Here is a 24,250-nt window from a genome sequence, read left to right on the forward strand (position 1 = left end):
AGAGTCCACCTGCCAATGCAGGGGACACGGGTTCGTGCCCTGGTCTGGGAAGATCCCACATGCTGCGGAGCGGCTAGGCCCATGAGCCATGGCCACTGAGCCTGCGCGTCCGGAGCCTGTGCTCCACAACGGGAGAGGCCACAACAGTGAGAGGTCAGCATACCGCAAAAAAAAACAAAAAAAACAAAAAAAACATGATTCAAGGGAAGTTGAGTTAGGAAAAGTGAGTACTTTTAATTTCTGTTAAAATATCTTTGGAAATTCCACAAAAATATATGACCATGTGAAGACAATTGGCCTTGGAAGTGGCACATGCAAATGGAGATGAAGTACTGAACAAGATATATATTGAGCATGTAAATATAAGTGTGATATGTTTTATACATGAATTATCAAGGGCAATGGAAGAACGATTAGCTTCCACTTGAGAGGGGTATTTGGGAGATAATGCCCTTAAATGAGAAAATCAGCTTTTAAGAAAGGCAAACAGGATGTCTTGTGAAAATTCTGCAAGTTCAGTTATTCCCTAAGTAAGAGTGCTTCCTCCTGCTACACTGTTGGTGGGAATATAAGTTGGTACAACCACTATGGAAAACAGTATGGAGGTTCCTCAGAAAACTAAAAATAGAATTACCATATGATCCAGCAATCCCACTCCTGGGCATATTCCCAGACTAAACTATAATTTAAAAAGATACGTGCACCCCTATGTTCATAGCAGCATGATTCACGATATCCAAGACGTGGAAACAACTTAAATATCCATCGACAAATGAATGGATAAAGAAAATGTGATATATATATATACAATGGAATACTACTCAGTCACAAAACAATGAAATAATGCCATTTGCAGCAACATGGATGCAACTAGAGATTATCCTACTAAGTGAAGTAAGTCAGAAAGAGAAAGACAAACACCACACGATATCACTTATATGTGGAATCTAAAATATGACACAAATGAACCTACCTAAGAAACAGAAACAGAATCACGGACATAGAGACCAGACTGGTGGTTGCCAAGGGGGAGAGGATTGGGAGAGGGACGGAGTGGGAAGTTGGGGTTAGCAGAGGTAAACTATTATACATAGAATGGGTAAACCACAATGTCCTACTGTATAGCACAGAGAACTATATTCAATATCCTATGATAAACCATAATGGAAAAGGATATAAAAAAAGAATGTATATATGTATATAACTGAATCACTTTGTTGTAGAGCAGTAATTAACACAACGTTGTAAATCAACTATCCTTTGATTTTAAAAAAAAAAAGTGATTCCTGAGGGTGCATTGGTAAAGGCTTGCTGTGAAGCTATCAGTGGAAGTACAAGCCAGGGAGGAGGACACACATGGCAGTGTCAGAGGAAGAGAAGGGAAAGATGATTAAGAAAGGGCCTGATTTCATGTGGTGACCAATGATGACATGAAACAGAGACAAATGTGCAAGTATATACTTAATTATACATGACATATGCCATTTTTCTGTCTCTTCTTACCATATTTATATTGGACTCTTAAGACCTCCTGATTAGAAAGAGAAAGAGACTACCATAATGGTCCCTGGTTTTCCTGGTCTTGAAGTAGGTCAATCTGAAGGACTTTTTCCTTGTCACTCTCATCTTTTAATATTTTTAATGAAAGAGATGTTACTTATATATAGTCAAACTTCTAATTTTCAAAGAAAAAAAAGAAGTAATCTCTTAACTTTAGTGATACAATTATATAAGTAAACATCAGACCGTGAATGTAAGCAGACTGGGCAGACCAGTGCAGAGAGCTGCAGTCAGGCTGGCACTCCCTTGCCACAAGATGGTACCAGGGCAATAATGATGATGCTTCTCTCTGCGCAGTGCCATCCTCTGGCAATACCCCAGTTTAATGAAATTGGTCATGGACCTATAGGGTACAAATAACTATTAAAATGTTCTTTTACTCAATCATGGAAATAAACGTTGGTTCATGTGCCTAGAGACCCAAACAGAATGATGCAATGAACTTAAAATGCTAATTAGGCTACTTGGCATTTCTTCCCACTCCCTTTAGGATTTGTTTGTTTTCATTTGTTTCTATTTTACCTGGGTAGATGGGGCAGGAGGAAAGGGCAATGAGACAGAGATGTGTATATTCATGCAAAGACTGCCTGCAGATGTTAAATGATGTCTGTCTAACAATTGACATTGGTAGTAGCTAAGATTTGGAGAGAAAGGTTCAAAGTATCTGTCCTTGGCAAATTTGGGAGGGTGCCCTAGACAGTTTTTAAGATGCCTAGAATTTCTCTAATTTACTTGTTTTGAAAGATTTTTTGCAACTTCCCTCGTGATGCAGTTGTTAAAAATCCCCCTGCCAGTGCAGGAGACACGGGTTCGATCCCTGGTCCAGGAAGATCCCACATGCCGTGGAGCAATTAAGCCTGTGCATCACAACTACTGAGCCTGCACTCTAGAACCCGCACGCCACAGCTACTGAGCCCACACACCACAACTACTGAAGCCCACGTGCTCTAGGGCCCACGTCCCACAAATACTGAGCTCGTGTGCTACAACTACTGAAGCCCACATGCCTAGATCAAGTGTCCCACAACAAGAGTAGCCACCGCAATGAGAAGCCTGCGCACTGCAACAAAGAGTAGGCTCTGCTCACCACAACTAGAGAAAGCCAGTATGCAGCAGAAGAGACCCAATGCAGCCAAAAATTTTAAAAAAAAGAAAGATTTCTTGCAAACTGATATTCTCTACCTTCTTACCTTCCTCTTATCTTCAAGTAGCAGAATTAAAACCCAGAGGTAAAAAATATCTGCCTAGAATTAAACACCTACTATGTGCCAGGCACTTGAGATAAATCAATTAACAGCCCATGTAAAAATTCCCACCTCCATGGAGTTTACATTTTGTGAGAAATAGAAGATAGTAACAATAATAACATTAAAATAAGTCTTTATGGAACACTTCTTTTGTACTAGATTCTGCCCTGAGTGCTTTATTTTCTCTCTTTTACTCTTCAAAGCAATTCTGTGTACTAAATATTATTATCCCCATTGTACATATAGGAAGACTTAATCTTAGAGCAGCTAAAGCACTTGTCCAAGTGATGTATCTGGAATTCAAAACTGAGGTCTTTGACTGTTAGCCTACAAGTACTCATAAAGCTCTTACTATGTATCCAAATCCACTTATTAAATTCCATGAGAGATTTAAAGGAACATGAAATATGAACTATAAGGTCCTTGCCTGAAACAAACATTATCCAACATTAAACAATTATATGTGCAGTTTATAGAACAATCAGTATAGTCAAAGTTTAGAGAAGATAGAGAAATTATGAGAGACATAATCACAGAAACTTTTATTGGAAGATTATAATTTAAGTGTGGGTTGAAGGATAGACAGAACTTTTACAAGTTTTTTCCACAAATTGCCCACATTTCTGAAGAGTTGTGAAGCACTTTGTTCTGGTACAACTGATTTTGTCATTAAGAATATTTTCCAGGGCTTTTTGTTGAATTTTACATTTTTGGTTCTAAGCATTATTGCTTTCGTCCTGGAAACTCTATGTTTCATACATTTTACACTGTCAACCATACCTTTCTTAAAGCTCTTATCCATTGGCTCCCAGAGCACCATGATGTTCATGGACCATGTCTTCTCATTCCTCTTTGTCAACCCCTCAGCCACTTAAATATCAGTGTCTCCCAGGGCTTCTTCCATTCTGATTCCTCTTTTTATGGTACACATTAACCATGATTATCCCATCCATTCCCATGACATTAGTCATAGGATCTTAATCAATATATCTTAATAATATCTCTCCTAAACTCCAGATCCAGACATACATCAACTAGAGATCCCACAGGTGGAGGAGGAGTCAAGATGGCAGAACAGGAGGACACAGAATTTGTTGCTCCTCACAAGTTCATCAAAAACACATTTACGAATGGAACAATTCCCACAGAGCTCCTGATGAACAGCAGTGGTAGACTTCAGACACCTAAAAGAATGAAAGGAAGAAGAAAAAAGAAAAGAGGAATCAAAAATGATACAAGAAACCCTGGCGGGAAGCTGAGGGTAAACAGAGATCCCCACATTAAAGAAGATTCTCTCACGGAGGGGAAACCAGCTGGGACAGAAGAGGAACTTTGGGGGATCAAAGGAGAATGCAGCAGATGGTCTGTGGAAGGCAATACAAGGTAAGAACTGCACGCATGATCTACACTGCAACTCTGTGCTTTCCAGCCTGAATCATGAGTTGCCTGTTGCAAAGGGGAGCTCTGTGTTGGAAAGAGGGGTTTGGAGTGCAAACCCAGGGAAAGGAGAGTTCTTGGCTGTGAAAAGACAGCCCAAAGGGATAGGAGCAAGGGGTGCCACAACCAGGAAAGTCTGTGGAAAAAGCATGACACACCATAGCAAGGCATCATTGTCAAATGGTGTGCAAGGGGCGGAGCCTCCATTATAACCCTCTTCCCCACCCGCCGGCTTCTTTGGCCTCTGAGGGCATTGGGAGGGGCTCCCACCTGAGTGGGCCTGCCCGCCCCTCTGGCCAGGGCCACCTCCGCCTGCATAGGCTCTGGGGCCCTGAGCGCTGCTCACCCCAAAATCTTCTTGGGAATCAGCCCTGGGCACCCCTGTCTGGGATGAGAGTCCACCAAAGCTGGCAGGGTCAGAGGGCTTTAGCATGGGGTTGGAAGAACGGACCCAGGGAGAGAAACGCAGTTGGCTACATGGATACATAGAAGGGACAGGAGTAGGGGATGTGCAGCCAGGAATGCCACTAGAGGAAGCAGGGTCTGCCTGGAAGGTGAGGTGCCATTGTTGAGAGGCGTGCAAGGGGTGGGGCTGACAACATTCTCATACACCAGCTCCTGCCACTGCAACCACTGGGAGTACCCAAGTGTGCTCCAAGCAGCCACTGCTTTTGCTCCCACTCACCTGGGCAAGGATCAGATGCCTTAGGGTGGCACACACACAGAGGTGGGATTAAAACCAAAACTGAGACTAAGGGGGGTGCAACCAAGGAAGAGAAACACAAATCTTTCTAGGCAGCAACACAAGCTGTGAATTAAATCCCCAAGATCGGCTGGGTAAATCCTGCATTTGTGAAATACCTGAATAGACAAGTGTTTCAAAATCTGAGACAAGTCTAGCCTCTGCAGCACTGGAATTTGGGCCAGATCAGTCTGACCTGGCCCCACAGTGTCCACAGCAGGTCCAGACCTACATAGAGGTATTAGAAGTCCTCCTGGGGAGGTGGCTCCAGGAAAGTATTCTTAGTACTAATATTTCTTTGTTGGTTTGTTTCATTTTGTTCACTTGTTGGTGCTGCTGCTTTTATTATTTTTTACCTTTTGTTTTTTATTTTCTACCTTTTAAAAAAAATTTTATCTTATGTTATTTTCTTAATATATATAAAGTTTTTATTTTTATATTTTTCCTTTAATTTTTTTGTTGTTCTGTGGCTTTTGTCTTGTTTTTGTTCTTCATTTTATATATATTTTTCCCCTTTTCTTTTTTTCAATTGTTTTTAAGTGTATGTTCTACATTTTATTTATTGTTGTTGATGTTGTTTGCTTGCCCCCGTTTCTGTTTTATTTTTCATTCTTTGTTTTCATTAGTATAATCCTTATTGACTGTTCTTATATCAGAATTCTCCTGTTTTGTTGTCTGTTCCCTTGGTTTTTTCTCTGTGTGTGTGTGTGTGTTTGTGTGTTGCTGTTGCTACTGTTTGTTTGCTGCTGTTCTTGTTGTTTGCCCTGAGCTTTGTTTGTCTGTTTTTGTTTTGTTTTGTTGTTATTGCTTGGGCTTTTTGTTTTTCTTTTTTCCTTTTCTCTATTTTTTGTCAGGTCACACTGTGCAGCTTGCAGGCTCTTGGTTCCCCAACCAGGGGTCAGGCCTGGGCCTCCTGGGTGGGAACATAGAGTCCAGGATGTTGGAACAACAGAGAATTCCTGGGCCCAGGGAATATTAATCGGTGTGCGCATTCCTGAAGGTATCCATATCAACACGAAGACCTGACCCCACACAACTGCCTGCAGGGTCCAGTGCTAAACACCTCACACCAAACAACCAGCAAGACAGGAACACAGCCCCACCCATCAGTAGACAAGTTGCCTAAAGTTGCACTAAGCTCTCAGACAACTGAAAACACACCACCTGACATAATCCTGCCCATCAGAGGGAAAATACTCAACTCCATCTGACAGAGCACAGGCACCAGGCCCTCCCACCAGGAAGCCTACACAAGCCCCTGGACCAACCTCACTCAACAGGGGTCAGTCCAAAGAAACAAGAGGAACTATGACCCTGCAGCCTGCAGAAAGAAGACAATAAACACAATTGGTTAGACAAAATGAAACAACAGAGAAATACACTGCAGACAAAGGAGCAAGGTAAAATCCCACAAGAACAAATAAATGAAGAGGAAATAGGCAAGGTATCTGAAAAAGAATTCAGCTAATGATAATAAAGATGTTCCAAGATCTAGGAAATAGAATGGAGAAAATACAAGAAACTTTTAACAAGGACCTAGAAGAACTAAAAAACTATCAGTGATGAACAACACAGTAATTGAAATGAAAAATACCCAAGAATGGGGCTTCCCTGGTGGCACAGTGGTTGGGAGTCCGCCTGCCAATGCAGGGGATGCAGGTTCATGCCCTGGTCTGGGAAGATCCCACGTGCCGCGGAGCGGCTGGGCTTGTGAGTCATGGCCGCTGGGCCTGCGTGTCCGGAACCTGTGCTCCGCAACAGGAGAGGCCACAATGGTGAAAGACCCGCGTACCGCAAAAAAAAAAAACAAAAAAACCCAAGAATGAATCAACAGCAGAATAACTGAGGCAGAAGAATGAATAAGTGAGCTGAAAGATAGAATGGTGGAGTTAAACAGAATAAAGAAAAAAGAATGAAAAGAATTGAGGACAGTCTCAGAGAATCTGGGACAACATCAAATGCACCAACATTTGAATTATAGGGGTCCCAGAAGAAGAAGAGAGAAAGAAAGGGACTGAGAAAATATTTCAAGAGATTAGAGTTGAAAACTTCCCTAATATGGGAAAGGAAATAGTCGATCAAGTGCAGGAAGTGCAGAGTTCCACACAGGATAAAGCCAAGGAGAAACATGCCAAGACACATATTAATCAAGCTAACAAAAATTAAATACAAAGAAAAATAAAAGCAGCAAGGGAAAAGCAACAAATAACCTACAAGGGAATCCCCATAAAATTATCAGGTGATCTTTCAGCAGAAACTTTGCAGGCCAGAAGGGAATGGCAGGACAAAGGGATAAACCTACACCCAAGATTACTCTCCCCAGCAAGGATCTCATTCAGAATTGACAGAGAAATCAAAAGCTTTACAGACAAGCAAAAGTTAAGGGAATTCAGCACCACCAAACCAGCATTACAACAAATGCTAAAGGAACTTCTCTAGGTGGGAAACGCAAGAAAAGGAAAAGACCTACAAGAATAAACCCAAAACAATTATGAAAATGGTAATAGGAATGTACATATCAATAATTACCTTAAATGTGAATGGATTAAATGCTCCAACCAAAAAACACAGACTGGCTGAGCGGATACAAAAACAAGACCTATATATATGCTGTCTACAAGAGACCTATTTCAGACCTAGGGACACATACAGACTGAAAGTGAGGGGATGGAAAAAAATATTCCATGAAAATGGGAATCAGAAGAAAGTTGGAGTAGCAATACTCAGACAAGATAGACTTTAAAATAAAGACTATTACAAGAGACAAGGAAGGACACTACATAATGATCAAAGGATCAATCCAAGAAGATATAGCAATTGTAAATACCTATGCTCCCAACATAGGAGCACCTCAATACATAAGGCAAATGCTAACAGCCATAAAAGAAGAAATTGACAGTAACAATAATAGTGAGGGACTTTAACACCCTACTTACACCAATGGACAGATCATCCAAACAGAAAACAAATAAGGAAACACAAGGTTTCCTTGTGCACTTTTTTCTCAAGTGCACATGAAACATTCTCCAGGATAGATCACATCTTGGGTCACAAATCAAGCCTTGGTAAACTTTAGAAAATTGAAATCATATCAAGCATCTTTCCTGACCAAAACACTATGAGGTTAGAAATCAATTACAGGAGATCCCACAGGCACACACATAGCAAATCCAAAATGAAAATTATTTATTAATTATTTTGATCCCTCCCACAACAAATTCTGCTATAACAACAAAACAATATGCATTAAAAACAAAGCAAACAGACAAAAATGCTGGTAGTTCCTTGTTTACTTATGCCCTATCTCAGAAAATGGCATTGTCACGCAAATAGTCACCCAATTCAGAAACCTAGAAGTTATCAAAAATGTTGTCTCCTTCTCTTTTTCACCCTCACATTGCAGAGCACATTGATCACCTTATCTATTCCATTTAATACTGGTGGATTCTGTCTCTCCTGCTGCTCCTAATGCTGCCTTTCTCTGTTCAGACCACCGTTTTTTCTTTCCTGAACAGGATTTATCCTAATTAGTCTTTCCTAACTAGTTTCTTGCCTCTGTCAAGTATGTAATTAAGCTGCTGCCAGAGTGATTATTCTATAACACAAACTTTTGTCACTCCCTGGCATCCTTCAAGATCCATCAATGTGCTCCATTACCCTGGAAAATAAGCCCAAACACTTTTTCCATGTTACTCAAGAAGACTTTTATGATCTGGACTCTGCTAACCTCTCCAGCTACAACTCCCACCAAGTTAGATTATTGACAAGTATTTAAACAAGCTATGTTCTTTTATTCTTCTTAACACTGCATATTTTTCTTCTTTCTATAGTGCCCTATATCCATGGGCTACCTGGGAAACTTGTATTAGCCTTCAAGATGCAGTTAAAGTATAATTTCCTCTTGAAACTTTCCCTGACTACCAACCTCATCCCCGCTCTAGGAAGAGTTTATAATGTTATCAGTGCTATTGCTGTACCTTATACATTCTTCATTTGTACAACCTACCAAAATTATTATAATTACCTGCTTTTGTATCCAGGTCTCCAATTATATTGTGAGATCTATTGTTAAGGAAGCTAATAAGAATTAATTCCATTTGTAAGTAAACTAGTGTGCATCAAGCTAAGTACTGGTATCTCTTTCATGGGGCTCCAATAAAAAAAGAAAGAGGCCTAGGAATAAAATGATACATTTACCCAAAGCTATGAAGAGTATGAGAAGGAAAACAAAGGGTCAAAGCAAAGAAATGTCCTGATTATCAGGTGGATGAAGGCATAAGTGAGGTTAAGTGGTCAAGAAGATTATAAAGAGGTCAGGAAATGAGGTTAATAAGCAGTTCATTGCAGAACCCAGTACCAACTCAAGGGTGCTGAATGCTAGATTTTTTAGGAGGTGCTGACCACATAGAGCATGACTGGGAGCTTCAAGGCTTCTCACAGGTCCTGACCGTCTTTCCCCTTGAATACTCTGAGTAAAGTTGAACAGGAACTTTACCATGGCATATTTTATTGGTTTTTGTTGCTTTTGTTTTTGGTTTTTGTTTTTGTTTTTTGAGGACCAAGTTTATATAGCACTCCTCTAAACCACACACTAGGCCCAGGACCAGCAGAGGATAAGAACTTTCCTCCCCACTTTACATTAACTGCTGGCTAATGTCTTCTTCCTTATTTCTCTTTGCCAGCTTGGTGCATCTTCTCAATACCTCCTATGGGCTCAGGCCCACCTACCAAAATTTGAGGCCTGCTCATGTCCTGGATAGAAAATTAGAAAAGACTATGAGATCTATTCATGCTGCTGGGTCCCTAGACTGTAATTGAAAACTTTTTACCCAGGATCTTGGACCCAGATACTAATCCTGAGTTGCTCTTACACTTTGCCTGAGCTTCTGACACTTTATTTTCCAGTTTTACCTTTTGTGTTCTGGTCCCACTAGTTGACACCCAGGTGCTATACTTTACACTCACAAGCTGAGTTTGTATGCCTTAGCTAACCTCCCTGGACCTGACCTCAATTCTACCTTCTCAAATATCTTGATTCCATCCACCTCTCTCTAGTTACAGTGCCACAACCTCAGCTCAAGTGGTAGAGCAGAAGTCCTCAGACTCCTCTCCACCACCTTCCACTTCCCCCACCCAAGAGGAGGACTGCTAATAGGAGGGGTCAAAATAGAACACCGAGGAAGACAGATTTCTTGATGGGAAAGGCTATGTCCACATGTGTATGTTTTTGCTCTTGTACTATTTCTTCATTCATGCTACTGATATGATAAAAAGATCAGGGCCTGCCTCAAGGTCAGCTCTGTTAACATCTCTTTTCTTTCTACAAGCACATCCAAATCTTAGCTTTACAAGAAAAAAGGAAATAGCTCTTCAACCTCAAGCCTAAATTGTTTTGCTCCACTCCAGGTTTGCTAGATCTATGGTTTAAAACACTAATTCAGCTAATAAAGTAGGATACATTCCCTAAATGTTATCTGTGTATATAGTTCCCTTGAGATCCTCTCCAGAGAAAGAGTGCTTGGCAGGACTTGATTTCTTAAAATTCCATTTCATACAATACCATGTGCCCTTAGGTAATCAAATCTTGCCAATTTTTTAAGACTGTCATTTTCTTCTCTATGTTGATTCAGTTTTTACAACCAAACATTCATTTCATGTCATGTTATATAGATAGGATTGTACTACTCTTCACTTTTCTTAATAAAAACACAGAAATCTTTGGCAGCTCCCTAGGTTATACAATCTACTCAGAAAGTGGCTGAAACCAATACTCTACAAACTTTCATTAAGAAAATGTTCCCACCCTTATGTACCCACACCGGGATATCTTCAAGGTTGAAATAACAAGATCATATTCTCGTATACTTTTGTACAAATTTCTGAGGAAGGAAAAAATAATAAGGCCCTTGTGGGCTGGATTGTTGTCTTTTTCTTCTCTCTTTCCAAGAACATAGCAAAGGACTACTTTTTCAAGTATTTTTTAAAAATAGAAATGAATAAAGAACCCTAGGAAGAGAGATTAGTATTCTTGAAAACAAAATAATTAGGTGGTAGTAGGCACTTCCAAGAATTATATATAAGAAATCAAACACAAACTGTGGGTAGTGATAAAAGTTATTTCCCTCTGGCAACTGGTTTATGGTGGTCTTAGCACTGTTATTAACAAACCACAATATAATCAGCTGTCTGGTTCACAGCATCAGTGGGCTCAGGGTTAAGTGATATTACAAGTGGATCTCTCAGGGTAAATTTACATATACCCAAGAAACACAACTGTGTGAAACAAAATTCCTATAGAAAGACATTCTCTTGGTTCACACACAAGTATTGTTAATCAAAGATCATTGGTTCTAATCACTAGAGGGGTTAAGGCAAAATACATCATGTTTTCATACTGTAGCTTATTGTACAAGTGAGATCTCACAAGAGTGAAAATAATTACCATGATCAAAAAGCTTCATGATCAACAGACCTACAAGCTTAAATATTGGAAACAGTAAGAGATTAAAAGTTTCCATGGGGAGAGTAGCCACAGGAAAGCTCTATCCCATCATCTCAATTGTGATTTTTTACTATCAAGAAACATTTGAGCACCTACTATGTGCCAAAGGCATTGATAAGAGCTAGAAGGGTTTCCTAGGACTCAGGACATTCATTGCTAAAACCAGGATGATTGGTCATCCTAAACAGTAAACAGTCCCTGCCACCAAGGAACTTATAGCTTAGAAGAAAAATCAAATATAAATCAAAAACAAATGTGACAGAGTTAATTAAGTGGATAAGAGAGGGTACTCTGGGAAAACAAAATAGAGGTATCTATCAAGCATCTTCTGAAAGCCCATAGTTCTCAACCCTAGCTGCTCATTTTACTTTATTTGTTATCATTAGTTGAGGAAGCTGAGGTGCAGAACATTAAATGATTTGCCCTAAATTCCTCAGAGATTTTGATTTAATTGGCATAGGGCTTGCTTGGGCATGGGTATTTTTTTAAGTGCTGAAAGAGATTATAATATACAGCCAAGGTTCAGAACTACAGAGCTAAACCCAGCCTGAAATGTGCTAAGATATAATCAGGTGAAGGGGGCCAGGGGAGAAAGATTATCCATTTAAGAGGAAGCAGTATGTGCAAATGTCCTGAGGCAAAACAAGCATGATCCTTTAGAACACTAAGAGCAGTTCAGTGTAACTAGAACATAGGATGAATATAAGGAGAGATGTATGTGGGATCCAGATATTGAAGGGCCTTGAAAAAACATTTTCAGAAGCTCATGCCTGTGTAAAGAGAGAAAAGTTGGATATTTATAGTTTGCTTTTTATATAAAACAACTTGTTTTTCTGAATGCTTTGTTACGTTTGGACAATCAGAGTGTCTTTGAGTTGAGTTTGAGAACATCCTACTCTAGATCTGAAGAGGATGAATAACAGGAGTGAAGTGGTATTAACGTAAAAGGATAGAGAGTGTTGGGGAATATGACAAATTGCAAAGTCCATGCCTACATAAAGGGTGCAGGCACCCGGTCAACTTCAGCCTCTTGTTTCCATTCAGGAATATTAGCCCTTTGCTGTTAGATGATTAGATTTAAATGAGGAAAAAAAAACTCTCAATTTTAAAATGAAGCCTTCTAATATTTATACATTGACTCCCAACATTATACAAGCCAATAAAAATGCATCTGCAGTTTCAGTTCCAGGGAAGTATTTGGAGTTCCAGGGAGCCAAGACGGAAGGGATGAGAAGGGATGAGAAGGGAAAGTGAGAGACGCCAGTGAGATGGTGTGAAACAAGGATGCTATGAAGAGTAAAATAGCAAATTAAAAAGCCATTTGCAATGGCACAGCTGAAGGAATTTAAAAGAAAGATACCCACTGTATAACTTAATTATTTTGTGCAGTTTGAAAATAGATAATAGAGGGACAAAATTATAAATGAGAAGACATTCTAACTGGCAAGAAATGAATAATGGTGACTTTTTATTAAGATAGGAGCACAGACTCAAGATTTAGAAAGACACACATTTAAACACTTCCTATGATTTATAGAAACTGTATTACCTTGCAATACAAGCAAACTAATCAGCCTTCCTTCATCTGTAAAATATAAATAATATCAAACTCTTGGGTTATTATGAAGATTCAATGATATAGCACACAGTGAATGTTTAGCACATTTTGTGGCACATTTTAAGCATTTAGCAAATGTAATATCTACTATTACCAGGGAGGTTGCCACAAGGACAATGGGCATTCAGATACATTAGAGAGACATTAAAAGGAAAGAATTTATAAAACTTGAATAACTGAATATGGCTGAAGGGGGAAAAGGCAGTAAAGATCCCCACTAGACTTCTGGCATAGACAACTGAATAGATGGGGGTGACTTTCAGTATAATAAAGAATAGAGGATAAGGACTATTTTCCCCTTTTATTTCTCCCTAGCTTTTAGTAAACTCTCATACAGACATTTTATCCTGTGTCACCTCTGCCACGTGGTAAAAGCTATTGTCCGTTGATGCTCAGGCCAATATTAAAGCACATCTCTCCTTCCTCCCACACCCTAAGCTAGTGTAGCAGGGGGTATGAGAGGCTCTCAAGGGAAAGAACAGGAGCTCTGGTGTAGGTACTTCTTCCCACTGGCACAGCCCTCTTCCCCTCTCAACCAGAATCTCTGGGTTTTATTTTATCAAGGAAGGTGACATGTCATCATGTGATGGGGCAGCCTGAGGGGCTGTTGTGCAGTGTGCTGCTCAGTTCATTCCCAGTCCCACTCAGGTTATGTCTGTTATACACAAAGCAAACTGGAGAACAGAGAGCAGTGAGGGATGAAAGATGGAGCCCAGCAGATTTACATTTCAATCCCTCTTAGCAGTACTAGAATTAAGGGCAAGTCACCCAGTGTTCTCAACCTCAAACTCCTCTTCTCATGAAAAGGACTGTAAAGTATGAAATATCTACCTTGCTGGGTTTTATAAAATTAGAGACAATTTGTGTAACACATTTAAATTGCAATAACCCTCAAATGTGTAGTTAAGGTGATTAGAAGTAATCCAACTTAAACCTAATTAACAACAACCAAAAAAGTGTTTGCACACGCAAGTGAAAAGTCAGAAGTGTACTAGCTATCATCAGTACTCAGTTTCTCTCTGCTACGCCCTTTGCTGGGTTGGCTTCATTTTCAGGCTTTGGAGGCCCAGGGAAGTTGTAGAGGCACATCATCCTGACTGTTAGCAGTCTCAGCACAAAGGAAGATGTCTTTTCCTTTCTTTCTGAAAGGTTCCACACATGTCCTAGGATCCAGAGTGAGTGGACCTTTCAGGTCATTTGTATTGCCATCAACATTTTAAAATAGGAAATGACTGTTTTGTTGTGTTGTAAACCCCCTTGTGCCTAGGGGGGAAATTGTCACCATCGAACCAGTCCCTGGCCAGGTGTATGGAATTGTGCTAATTATCAAGACGAGCCACAAGTCTTCACCTGGATCAACAACTGTCTGGTTGCAGCTCTCAACACTGATGCACATTAGAATCTGGGACAATTTATAAAGGAAGAAACACAATGCCTCCATGTCTTGGAACTACTCCCAGGAAAGCTGATTTAATTGTTTGTCACGCGGCCCAGGTACCAATGTTCTTTTAGGCCCCAAGTTGGTTCCAGTGGGCCCCAAAGTTGAGAATCCTGGTTGAGGGAGACTTATTTTTCTGATCATCCTAGAGCCAAAATTAGAATCTCACCTGAACCATGTATACCAAAAATGGAAGAGGGGTTGTTCCTCAAAACAAATCCAAGGCATAATTACTAAAAGAAGCAAGGATGGATCCTAGCTGGCAAAAACAGTAGTCTATTACTATATATGTCACACACCTTATCTTCACAGCCACTACACATCTGTTTGTTGCAAACCTTCCCAAGTCTTCACCACTCTAAAATGGAAGGTCATGGTTCTTCCATGTGAACAGGTCTAAATATTATAGGGAGTATTATTCTAAGTGCAGAAATATATAAATAGCCTTTGAATATATAAATCACCATTAATTTACATTTATGAGAAAAAGGAAATCAGACGTGCTGAATGAAGCCTAGAGCTATGGGTAAGAGCATGTGTCATGGGATGAGGGGAAATGGAGAGGTGAAAAGCCAGCAGAGTGTTCCTAGCTCCTGTGTCCATTTTTATGGAGGTCAGGGAAAGTTTCATTTAGATTTATTTAGCAATATTTGGCTGCATTGTTCCTGGAGAAAAGTTACTAGATATAATAAATCATTATAATCTCTCTACATTATAATCTACATGTTTACAGTGATTAAGGGTGTTAGGTTAGAGATATGTAGCTAATGCTAAGATTCTTAACCCTCAGGGCTGAGACCATGCAAGGAGAAGTTCTCAGATAAGCCTTTAATTTTCAAAGTGCAGTCTGCTTCAGGAATTTCCACTTATCATTCCACGTGTCACTAAGCTGCCCTCAGGAGTGCAATGAAGATCCGCTTCCACACATTTTGGTGCCAGTAATGCCACAAGTTCTACATAATTATAAGGAACATACACCCTTTGTCTGTGGCTCAGAACACTGTGGTTTGAACATCAGGCAACCCTATGGCAGCAAAAAATTTTCATGGTTTGGCAACAAAAATTCTAGGTGATCCCTTGGAATGCAAGTCAAAACATTCTCATATTCCTCCTCAGTGTATTAGATACTTATATGGCAAGTCATGCATTTTAGGTCTCCACCCTGTCTCAGTGCTTGAGTTTTTCAGATTGGAAAAAAAAAGAAAATATTTCCTGCAAGTGGTCGTTCAGGGTAGAATGTGAACTAAATACTCTAGAGTCATACTGCTTAACTTGCCAACCATGTTAGTGACATGTTTAAGTCAACGACATTCTCTAGAATGTTTGTTCACCTTCAAACTACATTCTGTAGTGAGGTCCTACAAGATGTCAATTAAAGAACACTGTGGTAGATGCCAGTTATAATGGTTTTCGCCTGATGTTAGTACTGAGTGCTCCCAAATGTTTTTAATATTTTAAAAAACACAAAGCATTTCTAAGAAATATTTGAACATGGTGAAAGAATGTCCTAAAATTCCTTTTCGTTTTTTCTTTGAAATGAGCACACATACACATATTTATTTACTTCGGGGAGTAAATATCTACTTTGAGGACTCCTTTAGCAGTCTGGTATAGCCTATGAACCCCTTCCTAGAATACTTTCTTAACATAAGTAACAGAAAATACATAGAATTATAAAGAAATGAAGTATTCATGCTCTCCCTGGCCAGGCCTAAGCCACGCCACACTAGGGACAGACGTTCCTGCCCCTCGCCTCCCCCACCCCAGCCGCGTCAAGGGGGTGTGTGGAAGGGAGGGGTGCGGCCTCCAGCCCTGACCCTCAGTCTCCCGCCCCCTGCCTCACGGCCTCAGGGGAGCCGTGGTCCTCTGACGCAGCAGACACTCTCGCTTTGCCTCCTTGGCGTGTGCCTCGCCATTGGTTCTCCCTGAGGTGTGTGTGGGGGTCCCGCCCGGGGGGGGGGGTCCCGCCGCGCGCTGCGCGCCCCTGTTGGTGCCTGAGCGTGCCTCTCCGGACCCTCTGTGGTGCCCCTGGAGCGCTCCAGGTCGTCCCTCAGGTGCCTGAGGCCGAGCGGTGGCGTCATTTCCCTTTCCCAGCGCGCTCCTCTGGTCCCCGCCACGGTGGTGTGTCCCGTGAGCAGCTCTCTTGGGGGGTTCGAGACGGTAAGACAGGCGTGCCTGTCCCCCACCCCTCGGTGGAGCTAGGTGCCACCTCATCGTGGTCGTCCTCTTGCGGTGTGCCCTGGGGAGACTGACTTTGGCCGGGCGAACGCCACGTGTGCCCCTTTGTGGGGGTCGTAGGCGGGCGTGGGGGTGATCATGGTGGGCCAGGGCCTGCGAGAGGGGAGGCTGTCACGCTTCTCGGGCGTGCTCCCCCCTTGAAGAGCCCGCTGGACGAGACTGAGAGCAGCACAGGTCGTGCCCTGGCCCTGACCGTGCGCGCTCCTGTGGGCCGTGTGCCTACCCATACTGCAGCAGCCCCTGCTCCTCCGCCCAGTCAAGGACTGGCGTCTCGTGGAGCGCCTCCGTGAGCCCGAAGGGAAGACGATGGGTGGGAGACGACGCGCCCTCGGTGAGAAAGCCTTCTCTAGCTATCTGAGAGGGAGCCTTGAGGTACCGGAACCCCCAGCTGCTGCCCCTCCCAAGTGCAGTGGCCACTGTGGCGAGTGCCAGAGCACGTGGGAAGAACCTCTCGCCTTCCCCGGATGGGTGCGCCTGCCTGCGGTGGGGCCCAGCGCCTGCTCTTTGAAAAAGAAAAAAAGGAAAAACATAGAAATAAAAAAAAATAAAAACAAAAGAAAAACAAAAAAAGAAATGAAGTATATTAGAATATATTCATGCAAGTCCACAGACCTAAAAGTTGTGCGGATTTAAGTTAAGAGCCTAGTCTTACATATTCTCTTTTAAAGGTTTTATTCAAGAATGAGTTCAAGGCATTTCAACAAAACATGTTAGAAAGTGTCTTGGCAGGGGTTACAAATTCAGACACTCATAGGGATAGGCAGATAATAGGGATACTAGGAGGAAGGGTGGCAGCAGATGTGTGTATGGTGGAAACTGTAGCAAAATACAAAGCACATGCCCTGTCCACAGGGGGAGCAAGCAGGTTTTTACCACATGGGAACATGGGCCTCTTATGGCCATGTATTTCCCTTTTTTAAGAGAAGCCAGGCACCTAGATTTTCATATGAACTATACAGATGGGTTAATGTTGGAGAAAAATTAAACACTGGGACGAAGGAAACACAGACAAATCTTTTACCAGATTTGTCTGGTGGGCTATAAGTTTATAAATTCAGGGAAGTAAGGGAAATTGGAAGAAATTAATTACTCACATTTTTATGTAATTTTTACTATCATATCTTTATTACATTTATTTTGAAGACATAAGAATTAATTTAAATTTAATTTCTTTCCTAGAGTGGCAGCATTTACCATAGAACAATCAGAGGCTTCAGGAGCTAAATTGTTTATTTAATGATATGGAGAAACATTTACTGAAAACCTATGTTACTGAAAACCTATGTTGATGCACCAGGTACAAGTCGGCAAAAATATAAAGATTAAGACATTCTTTCCAAAGCTTACCCACCAGTGCTTAAAGAGTTGTACCAAAAGATTACAATGCAATCTGATAAGGCCTATCATAGAGATATGTAAAAAGTACAAAGGGAGTAGGAGGTAAGAAAACATACATCTTTCCCAGGAGATTGGGAGGGATTCTCAGAGGAAAGATCTCTTTGAGTAGAACTTTGCATTAAGAGGCCCAGATTATTAATGATCTAATAGATTATTCTGAAGAATCGGGCTTTTATCCTAGAGGAAACAGAGGGTCACTGAAGAATTATGAACAGGGAATTGATGTTTAGATTTTTATGATCATTCCAGCTACAGTATGGAATGGCCTACAGGAGGAGATAGAGTAGAGAATGAAGACCCACAAGATGATGATTTCAGTAGGTCAGTGAACTAAGGCAGTAGCCGGGAACATGAAGTAAGACTACTAGTTTGGAAAGATATTTAGGGAATAGAAACAACAGAACCTGGTGGTTGATTGTACACTAGATGGTAGAGTAGCAAAAGAGAGGGAAGAGTTGAGAATGACTTGAGACTCTGTGAGAGGTAGTGTGGTACAAAGGTGAGAACATAGTCCCTGGAGCCAGACCACTTGGGTTAAAATCCTATCTCTTCTAACTCATTTACTGTGTGACTTTAAGCAAGTTATTTATTCTCTATAAGCCTCAGTTTTGTATATATGTCAAGTGTTCTTTTGTGTCTAAAAATTAGTTATTATTTATTATTATAATTCTGGTTAGGATGGTGGCATCATTCAGTTTGTTTCTTTTAGAAGACTAGCGTTGCCTTTGAAGTGCTTTTAGGAGATTCTACGTTTGTATAGTTGAAGATGTGGATCTCGGGCTGAGAAGAAAGTTTCAATAGTACAGTTAAGGTGTTTAGAGCCTCTGATGCAGATGAAATAGCCTAAGATATTCATTTTCAGAGAAGAAGGCCCAGTGTTTGAGTCTCCAGGACACTAATGTTTAATGGGTAGATAGAGTAGGAAGCAAAATCTGCAAAGGCTCATAATAAGAGAAGGCCAGAGAGGTAGCAGAATGTAAACAGAAGAGCAGTGTCTAAAACCCAAGAGAAGAAATGGTTTTAGAAAGGCTATAGTCAACACAGAAAATACTACAGAGGAATCAATTATGATGATGACTGACAAGTGTCTATATTTAACAACTAGGAAATCTTTAATAAAGTAATTTAAAATGGCTCCTTGGTATTTGACATATAGAAAAGACTCAAATGTTAGTTTCCTTTAACCTTAATTTTAAATGCATTTCTAGAGAAAGAAGAATTAAAAACAACTACTGGATTAAATTATATAATTTTTTGTATTTGTAGGTTAAAAAACATTGAATTCAACAATTTCATGTAATTCAACTATGTTGAATAACTGAAAAGCTGCTTCAAAGACTGGTAGAGTAAAATCAGATCTTTGTTTCTATTGTTTGCATTATGATGCAAGAGCAAAAATTACCCCTTCTTTCTTCTAATTTTTCCTAAAGAAATGGAGTTGATAATGATTGCCAATACTGTATTCACATGAATAGCAGGTAATGATATCTAAGTGCCTTCCTTACTCCATGTTCTACTGTAGTTATTTCCCTTGTCACTCTGCCTTTGAGTCTAAAAACTACAGGGGTGAAACCTAAATGCAAAGGTAATTTAAAGGAAAGGATGTTTGCACCTTTCCAAAGAAATGCCTTCTATTACTAATAACATTGGTATTATGAAAAAGTCTAGTTATTTTGGCAGTGTAGAGTATAAAGCATAAAATGTTGAGTGTTAGCTTTGGAATCAAGTCCTGACTCTATCACTTATCAGGCATGAGGTCCAGGGAAAATTATTTACTTGTCTAAGCTTCCACTTTCTCATATGGAAAATGGAGGACTGCTATCATTTGGGATTTTGTCATGATAGGGTAAGATAATGTATATAAGGGATTTACAACAATGCCCCTTACAACAAATGGTAGCTTATGATATATACCCATAGTGAGTAAGCATGAGAAAGTTTGAGAGAATTGTTTTTAAAGTACTTTTAGAAGGATTAGTCTGTCCATACACCAACAAAAACCTTTAAGTTCTTTCTAGCAGTGTAGCTTCCTTGCCCAATCACTGGGAGCCTTCCAAGAGAACCAAGAGCCAGATACATAACTTCCAAGACACAAGGGCTGAGTAAGCTTTGTGCTTCTCATCAGTCGGGGGCTGGTAACATATTTCTTCATAACCAGTGAAATGCATGACTCATAAAACAAAACCCCTCAATATTTATATCCAAAGAAAAGCCATACAATTAACTACCAAAGACACATAAATAATAATGCTAATGATGTGTCACAGGTATCTTTATCATATCCCCAAATTTTCTTATTAACCTGATATTTAACAAAGATGAAAAATATTTAGTTTTAGAAATATATTTTTCTTTCACTTTACAATAAATTAAAGCAAAATAAATTTATAAAATATACTGAAACTATCTGGTGAAAAAGTCCTTGTAAGCTCATCACCTTAGTTTCAAAGTCCATGGTAGTGTTTCATTTCGAATTTAAAGTTCAATAAATACAATCCTAAAAAATGCCTTAACCTGCTATTTACTTTGCATTTTTATGAAAGACTACTATGCTTTGCTTTTGGCAAAATGGTCATTAAAAATATAATAGAAGACTATTCAGGGAAATGGAATCCCAGAAAGTATGATAGTATTATGGATCTTAAAGTAAAGCCACCAGTGCAGATGTTCCTAATCATACTAAAAACAGAAACACATAAACCAGTTTGTTCCAGCTACAGAATAATTCAGTTATAAAAGTGCTTATAATTTAATGGTATGAATAATATTTCAAGCCAGGGAGGTAGTAAAACTGCAAAAAAATATAAATCTACAGAGTCTGTGCCAAGGAATATTTTACAAATTCTCAAGGCTGAAAAAATCAGTTCCTTTTCTTGCTACAGGTAGAAAATTATTACCTGAATTAATTTTTAAAAATACAATGAATATACCTTTCAGGAAAATACACACACAAAAAACACATACATGATCATACACTGTATGCACACTAGTTACCTAAGAGCTTTCACAAAGAGAAACATCTATCTAAATCCAGAATATCATTTATAACCTGCTTTGGGAAAGTTAAAATCAGACTTCTCAACAGTTTAAATTTTGTATTGAGAAATAAACAGTATGTAATGTGATACAGAATTAAATCGGCATGTGAAAACGTAAGCTCTAAGGACACACAGGATTCTCTTTGCAAATAATGATCTTGGCAAAGAGCCTCCTTTATGTACAGAAAGGTCTACTCCTTGCTTATAGCAACTCTCAAGACTACAAAGGTAATTGTATGCTGCTAATTAGGTTTACAAATGACTTGTTCAAGCCAGGAGATATTTTATAGCTTGATTCAGCTTAAGTAGGAAGCTGTATCAGCAAGGTCAAACTATAAAAACTCATTCTCCCACAATTACTAAAATTATTGATCTTTACTCATATAGTATGAATTTTAACATTGCAAATATATAATGCCATTAAAAATTTGGTTTGATGCTTATTAGGTATCAAAAAATAGCAAAAAAAAAAGACAACTAGGAAAACATTTGTATACAGACATTTAATGTGTTTATTCCCCCAAAGTTAATTAAAATACATTTCATTAGTAGATCTTAGGTCACAATACTCTTCCAAGAAAGCAAAGTGATATCTATTCTGCATAAAACAGGAAAATCAAATGCAGTACATTACCTTGTGTCACCTGTTGAACTGCCAGCATTATCCCAGACACAGTGTCTGGAAGCAAGTTTTCTTTCAGATTATAATGTGTTGCCCATTCCAAAATAGGTAGCCGCCTTCTACACCACTGTTTAAAGTCTTCACAATGGGGCATATGCATCTTGCTCCAGAGCACACTTTTCTTTTTTCTCTTTGCCCCTGTCATTTTCAGATTACCTCTTGTAGAAGTAAACTTCTTAAAACAAGAAAAAAATCGTTGCAGAACACCTCCTTTCAATGCCAGGCTCCAACTCGTCTGTGGTTTACAATGTCAAAGCAATCCAGAAAATAAATCAATAAAAGAAAGAGGGAGAGAGACAGCACTTAAATATATGCAGCCAGGCTGTATGTGTTATTATGGTACAGCTAATTATGCTAGATGAAAGATACAGACTAAAACCTTGAATTCTTATTTGAATGAGATGGAGAAATGGTCCCTATTAGTATAATATTTTTCTCATCTTGGAAAAGTAATGGATTCAGTGTTAAGTTGGTGTAGAGTTCTCTTGCCAGTAATTCCCCTTATATTCACTGTAGTCTTATGCTTTGGCTTAAATCCCAGCAGCTAATGAGGTAGTTCTGGGCATGTGTTGGAAGTGGGCTGGGTTATGCTAATGAACCCAGGACGCATTTAGCTATTCCCGTCTCTCCCTACAAGCTATGCAAAACCATAAAATTGCCAGAGAGGTTTGCCATGCAAAATGTATTCAGAGAATCTAGATTTACTTCTTTGGGGAGTGTATATTTTCAACATATCAAACAACTACCAGTTCTAAAACATTCAGAAACATAAGAGGCATTGCTAAAGGTTTTTATTTTTTTTTTGCCTGGGAGACGAGATTTTCATTCATACAGAAACATTTAGACAGCCACTGCCCAGTCTGGGAACAGAATAGCCAGTTCTCATAAACAAACTGAAATTTCATTTCATGGGCTAAGAAAATATGCATACAATGAACAATTATTTGTGGCAATAGTTATTTCCTGTCTCTGAATTGTTCATTCAGTTTTCTCTATTTTTCCAATTATATAATTCTCACACTCGTGCTCTTGTAACTGAAATTTCTGAGGAATGACATATGGTTCATACTACTGTTTGAAATGTCCCCAATATTTTTTATGATTCTGGCCTCTTTTCACATGACTTTTGGGGGGTTTCTCTATTTTAAAAAGGATGTTACATTTTATAATGGAACAGTCAGGCTGTCAAAGACCTTTATTTTATGATTGTAAGGCCCAGCCCCCAGAATAAAAAGCCTGCATTTATGAGCTGTGCCATTCGAATTAAACCAAAAAGCCAATATATTAACTAAAATTGTGAAGTTAAGGAAAAGAATACCATGTATAGAGTTTGCTGGAGCCCTTTTAATGCCTTTTTGTCCAGAGAGTAGAGATCTGTTTTCTGGAAGTCTTTAGAATAACAAAGTACTTGGACACCTTGGCTACCTCCAAGATTCCCTGCTGTACTTTTTTCTCATTGTTTTTAAATAAGTGAAGATCTACTCTTTCAGTCTTCCCAAAATGACATCACTGGCTTTCTATCTGTGCAAAACTACTTCTCTTTTTATAAATCCATTGAATCCTAAATATGTAGTGATATATGTACACTTTATTCATGTGTACAGAATAGAATTTGCTTTGTGTTTTTCCAGTTGTTTACATATGTGTAAATGTAAATTGTAACAATGTAAATTGTTACATATTTATGAACCTTTCATTAATTTAGATTTGGAGTCCCATCAGAGACTCAGTTGTAGTATTTTAGCCCTATTCCTCTGGTGTCAGAGGTAGACTCATCAGATAAGGAAATCCACCTTTAATAGAGATGCTATGTTGCTTTTTCTTCACAAATAGCAATCTAACTTTGTTTTATATACTCTACTCATTACATAAACAAAGAAATACAGAAGCTGTATATAAACTGAGTATTATTACTTTTATAGTCAAAATAAAGAGTAAAGATTTTTTTTCTAAACATATCTAGGTGAAAAATTCAAATCCATGTTAACAAAATGAGAAGAATAATTGCAAGCTTAAATACTGAAATCACCAATCAACAACTATGATTTGTGTAATTTCAATCATGTAAAAAAAAATCTGTGTTCAATGTTAGTAACAAAGGATTCACATGAATAGAATTTTTAGAATTGAAGATGAATCTATATAGAAATATCTAATCATATTAGTGCCAGAAATTGCTCTAAAACATCCTAAGACCAGGAGGGAAAAGAAATTAGTTTGATAAAATAGTTCTGTAGTCTCTCAATAAAAGAGATAAAACTCCTAAAAGTCACAGTAAATCTTTCCTAAAAATATTTTGTTAAATATAAATCTGGAATTACAACTCCAGGTTTTCTTCCAACTCCATGTG

At 39.2% G+C, this 24,250-nt stretch overlaps 1 protein-coding gene across 1 annotated transcript in view; it reads right to left on the reverse strand.

Annotated features, from left to right (window-relative positions):
• SLC26A7 (solute carrier family 26 member 7) overlaps positions 1–22,170 on the reverse strand; it is a 186,297-nt gene extending 164,127 nt beyond the window's left edge. Inside the window, exon 1 of the mRNA XM_022584546.2 lies at positions 21,853–22,170. Within this exon, the coding sequence (XP_022440254.2) occupies positions 21,853–22,045 (193 nt within the window). The 5' untranslated portion in view covers positions 22,046–22,170. The remainder of the gene's footprint in view (positions 1–21,852) is intronic.
• Positions 22,171–24,250: the final 2,080 nt, after the last annotated feature.

This window comes from Delphinapterus leucas, chromosome 17, assembly GCF_059928025.1.
Source record: "Delphinapterus leucas isolate spDelLeu-1000000601 "Yukka" chromosome 17, BTC_Dleu_Yukka2, whole genome shotgun sequence".
Taxonomy (NCBI): domain Eukaryota; kingdom Metazoa; phylum Chordata; class Mammalia; order Artiodactyla; family Monodontidae; genus Delphinapterus; species Delphinapterus leucas.